General features: G+C 38.4%; 1 protein-coding gene across 1 annotated transcript in view; it reads right to left on the bottom strand.

Moving 5' to 3' along the window:
* Nucleotides 1–338: 338 nt before the first annotated feature.
* Cds (CDP-diacylglycerol synthase) overlaps nt 339–14,891 on the bottom strand; it is a 78,665-nt gene continuing 64,112 nt past the window's right edge. The window contains exons 5-9 of the mRNA XM_071671346.1: nt 13,350–13,709; nt 10,466–10,618; nt 8,928–9,059; nt 4,341–4,475; nt 339–2,087 (exon numbers count right to left, since the gene is read on the bottom strand). Coding sequence (XP_071527447.1) covers nt 2,001–2,087; nt 4,341–4,475; nt 8,928–9,059; nt 10,466–10,618; nt 13,350–13,709 — 867 coding nt within the window. The 3' untranslated portion in view covers nt 339–2,000. The remainder of the gene's footprint in view (nt 2,088–4,340; nt 4,476–8,927; nt 9,060–10,465; nt 10,619–13,349; nt 13,710–14,891) is intronic.

The following is a 14,891-nucleotide window of genomic DNA, read 5'->3' as shown; positions in this document are numbered from 1 at the left end:
TAACATGAACTCAGTTGTCTGACCTATAATCAGAAAAACATTTATCATAAACCACCTCTCTATTTGTAGCATTTCTCAGCTACAAATGATACAACCCTCTTATCAGGAGACAAAACACATTTGTCTGGAGTGTTATTTGAAAAATCAAATCTTTTGGTAAGACATGGGAACAACACTAACATGAAAAGGATTAAACCACACACCTCCAGTTAATTCACATGGAAGTCCTAAGTATTGCGAAGAACAGACGAGATACTTGCATGAAGAAAAATCACTAAAGGTACAGTTAACTGGAATATGATTAAAATACCTTAACATTCTACTGACCATTATGAATCTACTTTTTTTTTTTTAAATATCAACTCTTTTCTTACATAACAGTACTGAATGAGAAATTCAAATTACCACACGATGGAATGAATAATCTACAGTTAATGGGTATACTGTATAAGTTTGCTTGATTAAACACAAAATGGAGTAACAGCATAAAATAAATTTACAAATAATTGCACAAAAAATATATGGCTTTTGTTCACAGATCTGAAAATCAAGCAAAACAAAATTGTCAAATAGCTGGTATCTAACATATATATATATTTGTATATACATATATATTTACATACAGTATCTTATATCTTTTACAACAAATCTGATATGCATACACTTAAATCCATGTTTATACAAAATACAAGACATTGTAGTAATGTTAACAATATCTTGCCATTCACTCATCCACTATAAGCTTAATCATCATACAGATAGTCATCTAGTGTCACCAAGAGTGCCATGGAAAAGATGGTAGTAATGACTATACAACCTTATCCTACAACAGAGCAGCAGATAGTTAAGACTATACAGTACTAACCAACCATGGTACAACTGACAATAAGGATTTTTCACTTATACTATCTTGGGATACTTGGTAGTAAGGATTCTGCTATACTCCATTCTGTCATAGAACAGAAGGTAGCAACAACTCAACTTTAACCAACTGTGGGGACAGCTGGCAGTGCTACCTTTCTCTTGCAAGGTTTAGCTCACAGCAAGGTATCAACACTATTTCATCCAACACTGCATTATCCTATCATGGGAGAGCTGGTAATAAGGATTCAGTACTATCTTATCCTAATACGGGATTGCTGATGGTTAAGACACATCATTACCTTCCTCTGTTGTGGGAAAGCTGGTAATTGGATTAAAAAATAAAGTTATTCGATTGGATTACACTATGATGCTGCTTGCTTTCCATTTTAAGCCCTATACAAAAATACATAATTCACAAAATAACCGTAAAGTCCTATTTAATACTGAAGCCACTGCAATCGCCAAATTTAGTTTTGCAGTCACATTTGCATGAAATGAATCTGTTTTCACAACTGTGTACTTTACCTATAGAGTTTTGGTAGTGTTGTAAATAAGTTATTACTGTGACATTTTAGTTAATCTTTCATGCAAATTTTATTACAAACCAAACAAAAGATACATTCTCTGTGCTATATAAATTTACATGAGATAACTCATAAACATCATCTTCAGCTAAATGTAACAAGTGATGCTTTAAATTTCTTTGCCAATATGTCACAAATTACCAGTAACTAACACAGTGAATGCAAAATCCAGAAATTTACTACATTTGTGAATCAAACCAAAACTTTAATGTGTATGTAAATTCAACTGAAAAAAAATTAAGAAGATACAGACCACAGCAATAATTATTCGGTTAAAGTACACTTGATAATTACTATATATAGTTGGATATCCTCAATTACAATTGCAAGACACTCTGAACACATCACTAACTGGAAAATTTTCCAACATAAAATTCATTGTCAGCATGTTCTTCCTGATAGAGTACTGATGCTTACAAATTACTTTCATAGTTCACAGGGTATACATCAATATGAAATAAAAGTCTTGTTACTTTGGTCATGACAAGGAGCAAGCAACACACAGTACAGTACTTACATTTACACCAATGATTTTCATCTGTTTATGACAACTCACGGCTGTAAGATGCCACGTGCAATAAGAGAGTCCTGAAGTATATTATACAACTGTAACTGCTGTTCTGGCTTCAGCATGTACACCTGCAAAAATTCCAAACAAGAAATCAATTTATTACATTCTTTATTACTAGCAACAGTTAAACAACAGAGCAATGATAGAAATATTACCTTTTCAGCATAGGCTTCTATATGAGTCAGTCAAGGTCTATACATATAATGTTTAAAGTGTTTAAACCTACTTAAATAAAGCTGTTGTTAATACCTGTGCAAAGGTAGTAATGTAAAGGCATAAACAGTGATCCAGTTCCATAGACAATGTAATTACCTATTTGTACTGTACGTGGAGAGGGAGTGTTACACTCATGGAACCTCTTCTCTTAAAAATTATTTACTATCACACATATTACATCTATATATGGTGTCTGCATTAACCATGCTCTCAGTCATTCTACTCCATTCATCAACCACTGTTATACTATTAAAGTACTTGGACTGGATTACAGAATTTAGGCTTATAAGCCAAGCACGGGAGTTTCTAAGGCTATTCAGCACTCTTAATACAGAATAAAATATTCTCTTTTAGAAATTCATTTACATAAACAAAAAACTCAGATTGGTTGGTAAAGATATTCAGTGTATGTATGGATCATGGTGAAGTGCCTGAAGATTGGCAGAATGCATGCATTGTCCCATTGTGCAAAGGCAAAGGGGATAAAGGTGAGTTGTTGAGACATCTAGGGAAAGTGTATGGGAGGGTATTGATTGAGAGGGTGAAGGCATGTACAGAACATCAGACTGGGGGAGAGCAGTGTGGTTTCAGAAGTGGTAGAGGATGTGTGGATCAGGTGTTTGCTTTGAAGAATGCGTTTCAGAAATACTTAGAAAAACAGATGGATTTGTATGAAGCATTTATGGATCTGGAGAAGGCATATGAGAGAGTTGACAGAGATGCTTTGTGGAAGGTCTTAAGAGTACGTGGTAAGGGTGGTAAGTTGCTAGAAGCAGTGAAAAGTTTTCACCAAGGATGCAAGGCATGTGTACGAGTAGGAAGAGAGGAGAGTGACTGGTTCCCAGTGAAGGTTGGTCTGCGGTAAGGGTGTGTGATGTCCCCATGGTTGTTGAATTTGTTTATGGAAGTGGATTTGACAGCGGATGGAACCATGGATGAGGAAGGTTCTGGGAGCGTTGAAGAATGCGTGGAAGTATATTATACTTGGAGAGCAAAAATGGGTATGTTTGAAGGAATAGTGATTCCAACAATGTTATATGGTTGTGAGGCATGGGGTATAGATAGGGTTGTGCGGAGAAGGGTGGATGTGTTGGAAACGAAATGTTTGAGGACAATATGTGGTGTGAGATGGTTTGATCAAGTAAATAATGAAAGGTTAAGAGAAATGTGTTGTAACAAAAAGAGTGTGGTTGAGAGAGCAGAAGAGGGTGTACTGAAATGGTTTGGTCACATGGAGAGAATGAGTGAGGAAAGATTGACAAAGAGGATATATGTGTCAGAGGTGGAGGGAGCGAGGAGAAGTGGGCAACTAAACTGGAAGTGGAAGGATGGAGTGAAAAAGATTTTGAGCAATAGGGGCCTGAACATACAGGAGGGTGAAAGGCATGCAAGGATTAGAGTGAATTGGAACAATGTGGTAGACCGGGATCAACGTGCTGTCAATGGATTGAACCAGGGCATGTGAAGCATCTGAAGTAAACCATGGAAAGTTTTGTGGGGCCTGGATGTGGAATGGGAGCTGTGGTTTCGGTGCATTACACATGACAGCTAGAGACTGAGTGTGAACGAATGTGGCCTTTGTTGTCTTTTCCTAGTGCTACCTCATGAGTGCACAGGGGGAGGGGGTGCCATCTTCATGTGTGGTGGTGTGGTGACGAGAATGGATGAAGCAGCAAGTATGGATGTGTACATGCATATATATGTACATGTCTGTGTATGTATATGTATGTATACATTGAAATGTATAGGTATGTATATGTGTGTGTGTGGGAGTTTATGTATATACATGTGTATGTGGGTGGATTGGGCCATTCTTTTGTTTGTTTCCAGCGCTAAATCGCTAACGCATTAAAGGGATGGCCTTGATTACAGCCTCAGATGCCCAGGCCATCTCAGCTAAAAAGAAGAAAAAGTGACCTAAAAGTTTCAGGATAATAGAGAAAAGTCTAGAAATGCAGCTCCAATCCCTCCTAACTGTGCAAATAATTAATTGCAAAAAATACACAAGTGCATATTCAAACATAAAATAAGCATAAGTACATATATAAACATACACAATGATGACACTAGTTTGATTATTTCTAACATGCACTGCAATTTCAAACCTTTTGCAGTAGTTTCTGGGGAGATGTTTCTGAGATGAAAGTCATGATGTACACATTCACAAATGTAGCCATTAAATACTGGCAATCAAAGCGATCCATCATTCCACCATGGCCTGGGATAACATCACCAAAGTCCTGTAATATGTGAATCAAAATAAAAGAAACACTATGGTATCCCCTGTACTGAATACCATTAAATATCATACTTTGATGTATAAGAGAATGAATACAGGGTAATTAACTCCTTTAGAAGATCTTAACCTTTCTTCTAAGGTAATGCAATCATAAGCATATTAAGTCATCTACTTTACCAACTACAAAGCCTCAACAGTTTTGAGTATATTCCCATTCAGTGAAGAGTGTACATATAATAATCAATTCCACTTCTTAATGACTTCTCATGATTATTCAACTAAAGCAATCATTTAGCCCATTTACTTCAACGTCTAAATACATTTGAATATATTGTGTTGTCCTTGTCTGTAACATTTGGGTCCACCACGTGCCTTTTATAAAATATACCTTTACCATAAGATTTGAGAACACCCTAAAGAACTGGAAACATGTGGTAAGCTTATGTGCCCACTCTCACCTAAAAAAAAAAAAAGTGTATTCTTTTAAATCTCAGCCTATTTTAGAGCCTTGTAAGCAAATTTATCTATAACACTGTAAGATGCTGCTTAAAGTTTAATACGTCATTATTAATCTCTCAATTAAGGAAAGCTACTTAATGTATGCATTATTTGTAGGCACAGAAATTGGAGTAAGTCTAGTCCAGGACCTGACAACAGATTTTTTTGAGCACTCACATCTGTTTTTCCATACACTTGAACCTAGATAAAGACAACTGGTTGCACAAAATAAGGTCAATCTTAAATAAGATGAAAAATTAAATATCTGAAGAGTGTAATAACAACAAAGAGTTTATTGCTAATAAATGAACAGTAAAGTTCAAAATATGGTTGTAATTCAAAAAATAACTTCTAGCATACCAAGAACAGCAGGAAACTGTACCATAACAGTACTGTCTTTACAATTCTTTAACTTTTTTCATTTTACATCAATGAACAGAAATCATTTGGGTATTTCTTCTTCACATATTTGGTGAAAAATTCTATACGAATATCTCATATACTGATTTGTAGATTACTTTAAGCTTGATATTTCATCATTCATATCAACTTCAGGTAAGCATAATGGAAAATGATACTTAGTATTTATTTATATTTATTCATTTTGCTTTGTCGCTGTCTTCCGCGTTAGTGAGGTAGCACAAGGAAACAGACGAAAGAATGGCCCAACCCACCCACATACACATGTATATACATACACATCCACACACACAAATATACATACCTATACATCTCAACGTATACATATATACACACACAGACATATACATATATACACATGTACATAGTTCATACTGTCTGCCTTTATTCATTCCCATTGCCACCCTGCCACACATAAAATAACAACCCCCTCCCCCCTCAAGTGCGCAAGGTAGCGCTAGGAAGACAACAAAGGCCCCATTCGTTCACACTCAGTCTCTAGCTGTCATGTAATAATGCACCGAAACCACAGCTCCCTTTCCACATCCAGGCCCCACAGAACTTTCCATGGTTTACCCCAGATGCTTCACATGCCCTGGTTCAATCCATTGACAGCACGTCGACCCCGGTATACCACATCGTTCCAATTCACTCTATTCCTTGCACGCCTTTCACCCTCATGCAAGTTCAGGCCCCGATCACTCAAAATCTTTTTCACTCCATCTTTCCACCTCCAATTTGGTCTCTCACTTCTCCTTGTTCCCTCCACCTCTGACACATATATCCTCTTGGTCAATCTTTCCTCATTCATTCTCTCCATGTGACCAAACCATTTCAAAACATCTTCTGCTCTCTCAACCACACTCTTTTTATTACCACACATCTCTCTTACCCTATTATTCCTTACTCGATCAAACCACCTCACACCACATATTGTCCTAAAACATCTCATTTCCAGCACATCCACCCTTCTCCGAACAACTCTATCCATAGCCCACGCCTTGCAACCATACAACATTGTTGGAACCACTATTCCTTCAAACATACCCATTTTTGATTTCCGAGATAATATTCTCAATTTCCACACATTCTTCAATGCTCCCAGAATTTTCGCCCCCTCCCCCACCCTATGATTAACTTCCGCTTCCATGGTTCCATCCGCTGCCAAATCCACTCCCAGATATCTAAAACACTTCACTTCCTCCAGTTTTTCTCCATATAAACTTACCTCCCAACTGACTTGACCCTCAACCCTACTTTACCTAATAACCTTGCTCTTATTCACATTTACTCTCAACTTTCTTCTTTCACACACTTTACCAAACTCAGTCACCAGCTTCTGCAGTTTCTCACATGAATCAGCCACCAGCGCTGTATCATCAGCAAACAACAACTGACTCACTTCCCAAGCTCTCTCATCCACAACAGACTGCATACTTGCCCCTCTTTCCAAAACCCTTGCATTCACCTCCCTAACAACCCTATCCATATACAAATTAAACAACCATGGAGACATCACACACCCCTGCCGCAAACCTACATTCACTGAGAACCAATCACTTTCCTCTCTTCCTACACGTACACATGTCTTACATCCTTGATAAAAACTTTTCACTGCTTCTATCAACTTGCCTCCCACACCATATATTCTTAATACCTTCCAAAGAGCATCTCTATCAACTCTATCATATGCCTTCTCCAGATCCATAAATATTTATTTTTATTTATTTTGCTTTGTCGCTGTCTCCCGCGTTTGCGAGGTAGCGCAAGGAAACAGAAGAAAGAAATGGCCCAACCCACCACCATACACATGTATATACATACACGTCCACACACACAAATATACATACCCATACATCTCAATGTACACATATATATACACACACAGACACATACATATATACACATGCACACAATTCACACTGTCTGCCTTTATTCATTCCCATCGCCACCTCGCTACACATGGAATAACATCCCCCTCCCCCCACATATGTGCTAGGTAGTGCTAGGAAAAGACAACAAAGGCCCCATTCTTTCACACTCAGTCTCTAGCTGTCATGCAATAATGCCCGAAACCACAGCTCCCTTTCCACATCCAGGCCCCACAGAACTTTCTATGGTTTACCCTAGACGCTTCACATGCCCTGATTCAATCCATTGACAGTACGTCGACCCCGGTATACCACATCGATCCAATTCCCTCTATTCCTTGCCCACCTTTCACCCTCCTGCATGTTCAGGCCCCGATCACTCAAAATCTTTTTCACTCCATCTTTCCACCTCCAATTTGGTCTCCCACTTCTCCCCATTCCCTCCACCTCCGACACATATATCCTCTTGGTCAATCTTTCCTCACTCATTCTCTCCATGTGCCCAAACCATTTCAAAACACCCTCTTCTGCTCTCAACCACACTCTTTTTATTTCCACACATCTCTCTTACCCTTACATTTCTTACTCGATCAAACCAGCTCACACCAAATATTGTCCTCAAACATCTCATTTCCAGCACATCCACCCTCCTCCGCACAACTCTATCTATAGCCCACGCCTCGCAACCATACAACATTGTTGGAATCACTATTCCTTCAAACATACCCATTTTTGCTTTCCGAGATAATGTTCTCGACTTCCACACATTCTTCAAGGCTCCCAGGATTTTCGCCCCCTCCCCCACCCTATGATTCACTTCCGCTTCCATGGTTCCATCCGCTGCCAAATCCACTCCCAGATATCTATAACACCTTACTTCCTCCAGTTTTTCTCCATTCAATCTTACCTCCCAATTGACTTGACCCTCAACCCTACTGTACCTAATAACCTTGCTCTTATTCACATTTACTCTTAACTTTCTTCTTTCACACACTTTACCAAACTCAGTCACCAGCTTCTGCAGTTTCTCACATGAATCAGCCACCAGTGCTGTATCATCAGCGAACAACAACTGACTCACTTCCCAAGCTCTCTCATCCCCAACAGACTTCATCCTTGCCCCTCTTTCCAAAACTTCCATAAACGCTACATACAAATCCATTTGCTTTTCTAAGTATTTCTCATATACATTCTTCAAAGCAAACACCTGATCCACACATCCTCTACCACTTCTGAAACCACACTGCTCTTCCCCAATCTGATGCTCTGTACATGGCTTCACCCTCTCAATACGGTTTGTAATATCTTTCCGTTCTTCATCAATATCAAAAGATACAGTATACAGTATACATTTTCCACAGATTTTTGGCAAACTTCTTTATACATACTGGACTTACATAAGAATAATGGAAACTGATCCTTGGTAAAATTTGACACTTTCTTCTAAAACTGCAAAATTCATGCTTTTATGTGATTTCTAATATCATATCTGTAAAGCTCACAATATAGTCGAGTTACAAAAAAGAGAAATATACAAGGATTTTCCTTTTCTTCCATATTTAGAGACAACCCCCTGAAATCTAATCATGCAATCAAAATGTTAAAATGAATTTTACAAGAAACTGTTTCATACCTAATTCATGACTGTGATAACATTTCCTTACCTTAATCTTAAATGCTCGCTTGAAACCACTCGCAAAGAAACCTCCAAAAGGCCCAATGACACTACTGAAGAGGGATAATGCAATTGAATGGAGCACATATGGGTATATTGTAACAGTCTTCTTCCAACCCAACTGAAAAAAAAAAGAAAAACATACTATAATCTCTTTCATGAAACCTAAGGAGGAGGGACAATTCAGTCTTGTCCCTATTAACTTTCTGCATAGGTACTTTACATGAACTCCACCAGTCCTAAGGTACATACTTGAACAATATGCAAGAGGAGAATATTTCACTCCTGGAGTCCTATCACACAACTCTTGTGTGATCAGTATTGCCAACCATTTGATAGCTCTTGCTCTGGCACAAACTCTACTCTACTCACAAGACATTCCCAAACCATTCTTTGGTAGCTCTTGCCCTAGCACAAACCCGACTCTACTCCTAAGACATTCCCAAACCATTCTTCACCTAATCCTTGAACTTTGTTTCACTCAGCTAGAATTTTCAGGTTCCTTCCCACAGACAGACTACTCATCTCTCCTTTTTTGTTACATCCACATGCATTTTGAAACCCCAGTTTGAGACTCTGAGGGGGATGACCACTCCTTGTTTGGTTCCTCCTCCTGTTCCTTCTTTTGAAAATTAAAAACATGAGAAGTGGTGGAGGGCTTTTCAGCCCCCTGCTCTTACCGCTCTTAGATGCTTTCTACAACATGCAGAGAATATAAGGGTAGAATTCTTTTTTCCATACCTCAGGGAGGTATAGGAAAACTACAAATATCTTTTTTAACACTTTATCTATGAACTCAATGGTCATTATGGCAATGTCTAGAATATAAAAACTTTAAAATTCTCCTAATGGTATGTTTTGGTGATAATATGGGTATTAGCATCAACCTGTACATCCTTTCATATGCAGACTCCAGCAAATTGTCTCCTATGAGACGTAAGTCACAACATGAACTAGTTTCACTCTGTTTCATCTTCTTAAACAATTAAATTTACCATGTAACTAACAACAGCAGAAGCCAGTTTCCAACTCTTTTGAAAATTCTGTCAAAGTGAACCCTAAGTACTATTCTCATGAGTTTAGTATCACCTGCAATAATAAGTATGACTTAAGTAATTCTGGCAGACATTTATAAAAAAAAAATAAGAAACAAGTAATTCTATAAGACTATGCAATGAATGACACCAGTGGTTATTATGATCTAAATTGAAAAGAAACCTTTGACAAGTGTCATTTTTTCCCTTCCCATCAGATAACTTTCAATTCACAGAAGAAGTCCTCCTCTCAAGCTTGGTTCAAAAGACATTAATTCTTTTTAACTTACTTGTCATCTAAGAGCAGAACATAGTCCAAAACCCATCTCTTATCTAAACCAAAACCTCCTCTACCTTGAAAATCTAGATTTGTTATGAGTGACTACTTTCCTCTGAATCGAATCTTACCTAAGACAAACTGTGATAAGATAAAATCAAATTAGGATCAAAAGATTATTTCTTTTGATCACTTGTAAAAAATTCCTTTACTTACCAAAGCAGATATGTTGGCCAATGTTTCTGGCAAGCTGTATTCCTGAGGTCTGAATATGGGTGAAGGATCACATGAATATTTAAAACTGTCTTCAGCCTCACTGTACTCCACAGGGCACACAAAGAATGGATACTGGCACATTGCATAAGACAGCTGTGGAAAAGAATACAACTATTCATGTGTTCTGACAACATAGTTACTTATCTAAAAGAATACCTTCAATAACCTTAGTGACTATGGTCATACCATTTTCAGTTAATCAGTGAGCTTTCAACATGATTCGAAGCCAAATCAAATCTGTGTGTAGGACACCTTTTCAATACACATACTCAAGTTCATTGCAATGCCCTGAAGGGTTCACTGGAGCAACAGCTAATATTTCTGCTTCACTATATATCTCTATAATGTTTGCCTTTATCTAAAGTCTTGGCAAGATATCACAAGCAAATTCTTCCCCCTACCAGTTTAGCTAATGATCATGTTATCTTCATGTACTGCAGAACAAACAGCAAAGCTAGAGACACTACAGAAGAACTCTTCATCCTGATTTAGTTTCTGAATATGTGAAGCATATCTCTAGGCATCTTGCCAATCCCATCTCAATCTATCTACCATCATTCCATGGAGTGGATCAGCTACATATAACTTCTAAAATCACATAAACACATATCCTCAACTACTAACCAATCTTACTATAATGAAACAATGGTGTGGTCACCTATATATCTTTGTGACCAAAATAAGTAAGTCTGAAAAGGCAACAAGGATGGGATTAAAATTTTACAGAAATGATGGGTATGACTACAGAGCACAATCCAAACACTATTCTAGTGTAGCACTTCCACATAAAATACTTTTTAGTCAAAATGTAATGGAATAAGTGCAAATGTGGACTATGTCTGGAACATTTCTACCACAGTCAGAAACCATATATGCCACAATGGCAACAGCAACAGGATGGGTTGGGGTCTGGAGAGAAAAGGTCTATGCTCAGGATTTGAGGTCTGAGGAACTGAAGGCTGTGCAAGGGACTGGGCTCTGAGGAGCTGAGTGCCATGCTCAGGGGTTGAGGTCTAAGGAGATGAGGGCTATGCAGGGTAAGGAGGCCGAGGGAGGGGAGGGCCATGCTGGAAGCGGTGAGCTGGGGTGTTGGGTGGGTGGTCTTGCCATTCAGGGGGAAGAGTCTTGAGATATGAGGGTTGTGCTGGTGAAAGGTCAGGGGAGGAGAATCATACTTGGGGGAAGGGTCTACGAAAAAAAGGGCCTTGCAGGGGATGGGGTTCATATATTGAAGGTCGAGTGGACTATCTCTGATGCCTATTCCATAAGGGAATTTCCTCAAAGGGGTGGCCAAGGAAAAAGCCTCTTTACAGCTGTTGAACTCCGGCACCATTTCTTAGCCATTAATGCTCACCCTTAAGAGGCCACTGGCAGAGGGCAACTCTAGCATAGTGTTTCCAGAGTGTCATACCTAATGTTCCTAAAAACTTCTTTTACCTAGAGGTCTCATCTAATCTTCCTATCTAATATTTCTACCTAATGTTCCTGTCAAATGTTCCTACCTCTTACTTCTATCTAATGCTCCTACCATTTTGCCAAAGGGCAGGACTAGAGCATAGCACTCACCACTGGAAAATTTAGCTATGATGAATGGGTTGTGTGAGTTAAGTGTTATGTGTGACAAGGAGAGACTTTACATTTGTGGACAGAATGCCAGCAGTCCACATGTGAGTGAGGCAGAAAGAAAATACAGCTACTTGGGCCAGAGGAATACAACATAAACCACCGATGTGCTGACTCATTACACAGCCATAACTAATCCCTCCATTACCTTGGTGGGTAGTACCAATAATATACTTCCCTAGTAGGTGGCTGCCTACCTCTACTACCCACAAGGATTATGTCTTTCCATTATAAGTACCCAAGATGATCACAGCTTTAAAGCCCAAAATGATCAAAGCTATGAAATTAGGTTCAAGGCCAGCTGAAAAGCTAGTGTGTTATAACAAAGCATTTATGAAAGCACTTCTTACCTTTTCACTTTTGACAAAGCAAATCAAAGTAAAACCAATGTCTCCAACCATACACCTCTATGTACAAAATGCTTCCACAAACATCTTCATCTGAAATATTCCCTAACTCTCTTCAACTTTCTCATTGCATCAATCCATTTCTTCAGCAGTCTATCTCTTTTTGCCAATTTTTTTTTTCAATGCATGATGCTATCCACATCTGGAAGTTCAGTTTCCTAATATCATCCTTGCTAAACTTTACTGTCAGTTACCTATACTATTCAAAAATTTTTGGCATTTCTTCATCCAGACTGATATGACCCTGTGACCTCCAATACCTTTCATAAACTGGCACATCTTCTTTTGCCAAAAAGGTCCTCAATCTTATATTTTCTAATTCTCTGTATACTTTACCAATCACCATATTTGTAACTTTTTGTACCATTATGTCTCATAAATTAGAAGCAGCATGAAAAGATCAAACTCCCATGGAAAACAGCTGTAATATAACTGACTGTTGCTTTAAGATCATAATTCTATGCTTGATTTTTCAAAAATATGTTAAGGAAATGTGTTTACAGTTAGCTGACTGACTTACTTTAAATACTAACCCAGAAATACTTCAACCAGAAGAAGAATGCACTGGCTCACAAATCATGGTGAACATTTACTTTTAAGAAGAAGGAAGAGGATCACTATGACTTTACAAACACATCTTTTAATGGGCTACAACTACAAACACTTTCATCTGATCTGTGTTCATAATTTTATCTTAAAATCATGATTGTGCATCCCTGACTATAAAACTGAAATATCTAAGCTAATATGTAATAATGTTATGACAATTACAGGGGATAAGTCCAAGTACTTACCAGCATCCCAAGGATAAGAGTAGAAATGCCACCCCCGATGAAGCCTTCCCAGGTCTTCTTTGGACTAAGCTGAATCAATGGGGTTTTACCAAAGAAGAATCCAAACATATATGCCATGACATCATTGATGACAATCATGGAGACGGGTACGATGAACCATATCATGCCATGGAAGATGTTGATGATGATAAGGTAGCTCTGGGTGACTACAATAAGCAAAGCAACATGTGTCCATGCAAACAGAGAGAACTGTCGCATATAGTACTTCTTCTTGAGGGAAAGTACGAACCACACAAATCCAATGATGTACATAGTAAATGATGTAAAACGGTGGTAGGCAATCAACCACCTCATGATGTCCTGTTTGGAAAAAACTGAATTGTAAAACTTCCTGTATTTCATCATACAGGATTAAGAGTCTTAGGAGACTTGTTTCTGAACCATGATAGAGTGAGAGATAAATTTGAAAGGGTAGTGAGTGGTGGGATGAAAAAGTAAAGTTGCTGATGAAAGAGAAAAGATAGGAGTTTGGGCAGTACTTACAATGAAAGCATGCAAATGAATGGGATATATATTAGAGAATGCAGCAGGAGGTCAAGAGAAAGGTGAAGGGATTGATAAAGAGGGCAAATAAGACTTAAGGTGAGAAAGTATCATTAAACTTTAGGAAAAATAAAAAGATGTTTTGGAAGGAGGTAAACAATGTGCAAAAGATAAGAGAGCAAACGGGAACATTGGTGAAGGGGGAAAAAGGGGAAGTAATAACTGGTAGTGATAAAGTGTGGAGGTGATGAAATGGGTATTTTGAGGGATTGTTATATATGTTCGATGACAGAGTGGCAGATGTTGGGTGTTTGGTCACGGTGGTATGTGAAGTGAGACAGTCATAGAGAGCACATTTTGGTGAAGAGAGAGGTGTTGAAAGCCTTATGGAAGATGAAATGTGGCAAGGTGGTGGGAATGGATGGTAAGGCACTTGAATTTATTAAGAAAGGGGGTGACTGCGTTGCTGACTGGTTGGTAAGGATATTCAGTGTATGCATGGATCATGGTGAAGAGCATGAGGATTGGTGGAATGCATGTATAGTGCTATTATATAAAGGCAAAGAGAATAAAGGTGAGTGTTCAAACTACAGATGTATAAGTTTACTGAGAATACCTGGTAAGTTGTATGGGAGGGTATTGATTGAAAGGGTGAAGGCATGTACAGAGCATCAGATTGGGGAGGAACAGTGTGGTTTCAGAAAAGGTAGAGGATGTGTGGATCACAGGTGTTTGCTTTGAAGGATGTTCATGAGAAATACTTAGTAAAACAGATGGATTTGTATATGGCATTTATGGATCTGGAAAGGGCATATGATAAGGCAGATAGAGATGCTTTGTGGAAGGTATCAAGAATATATGGTGAGGCAGGTCAGCTGCTAGAAGCAGTGAGGACTTTTTAATCAAGGGTGTACAGCATGTGTACAAGTAGGAAGAGAGGAGAGAGAATGGTTCACAATGAAGGTCGGTCTGCAACAGAGGTGTGTGATATCACTATGA

Source organism: Panulirus ornatus, chromosome 16, assembly GCF_036320965.1.
Source record: "Panulirus ornatus isolate Po-2019 chromosome 16, ASM3632096v1, whole genome shotgun sequence".
NCBI lineage: Eukaryota > Metazoa > Arthropoda > Malacostraca > Decapoda > Palinuridae > Panulirus > Panulirus ornatus.
Note: the sequence above shows the minus strand (reverse complement) of the source record. Positions and strands in the feature narration are given on the sequence as shown.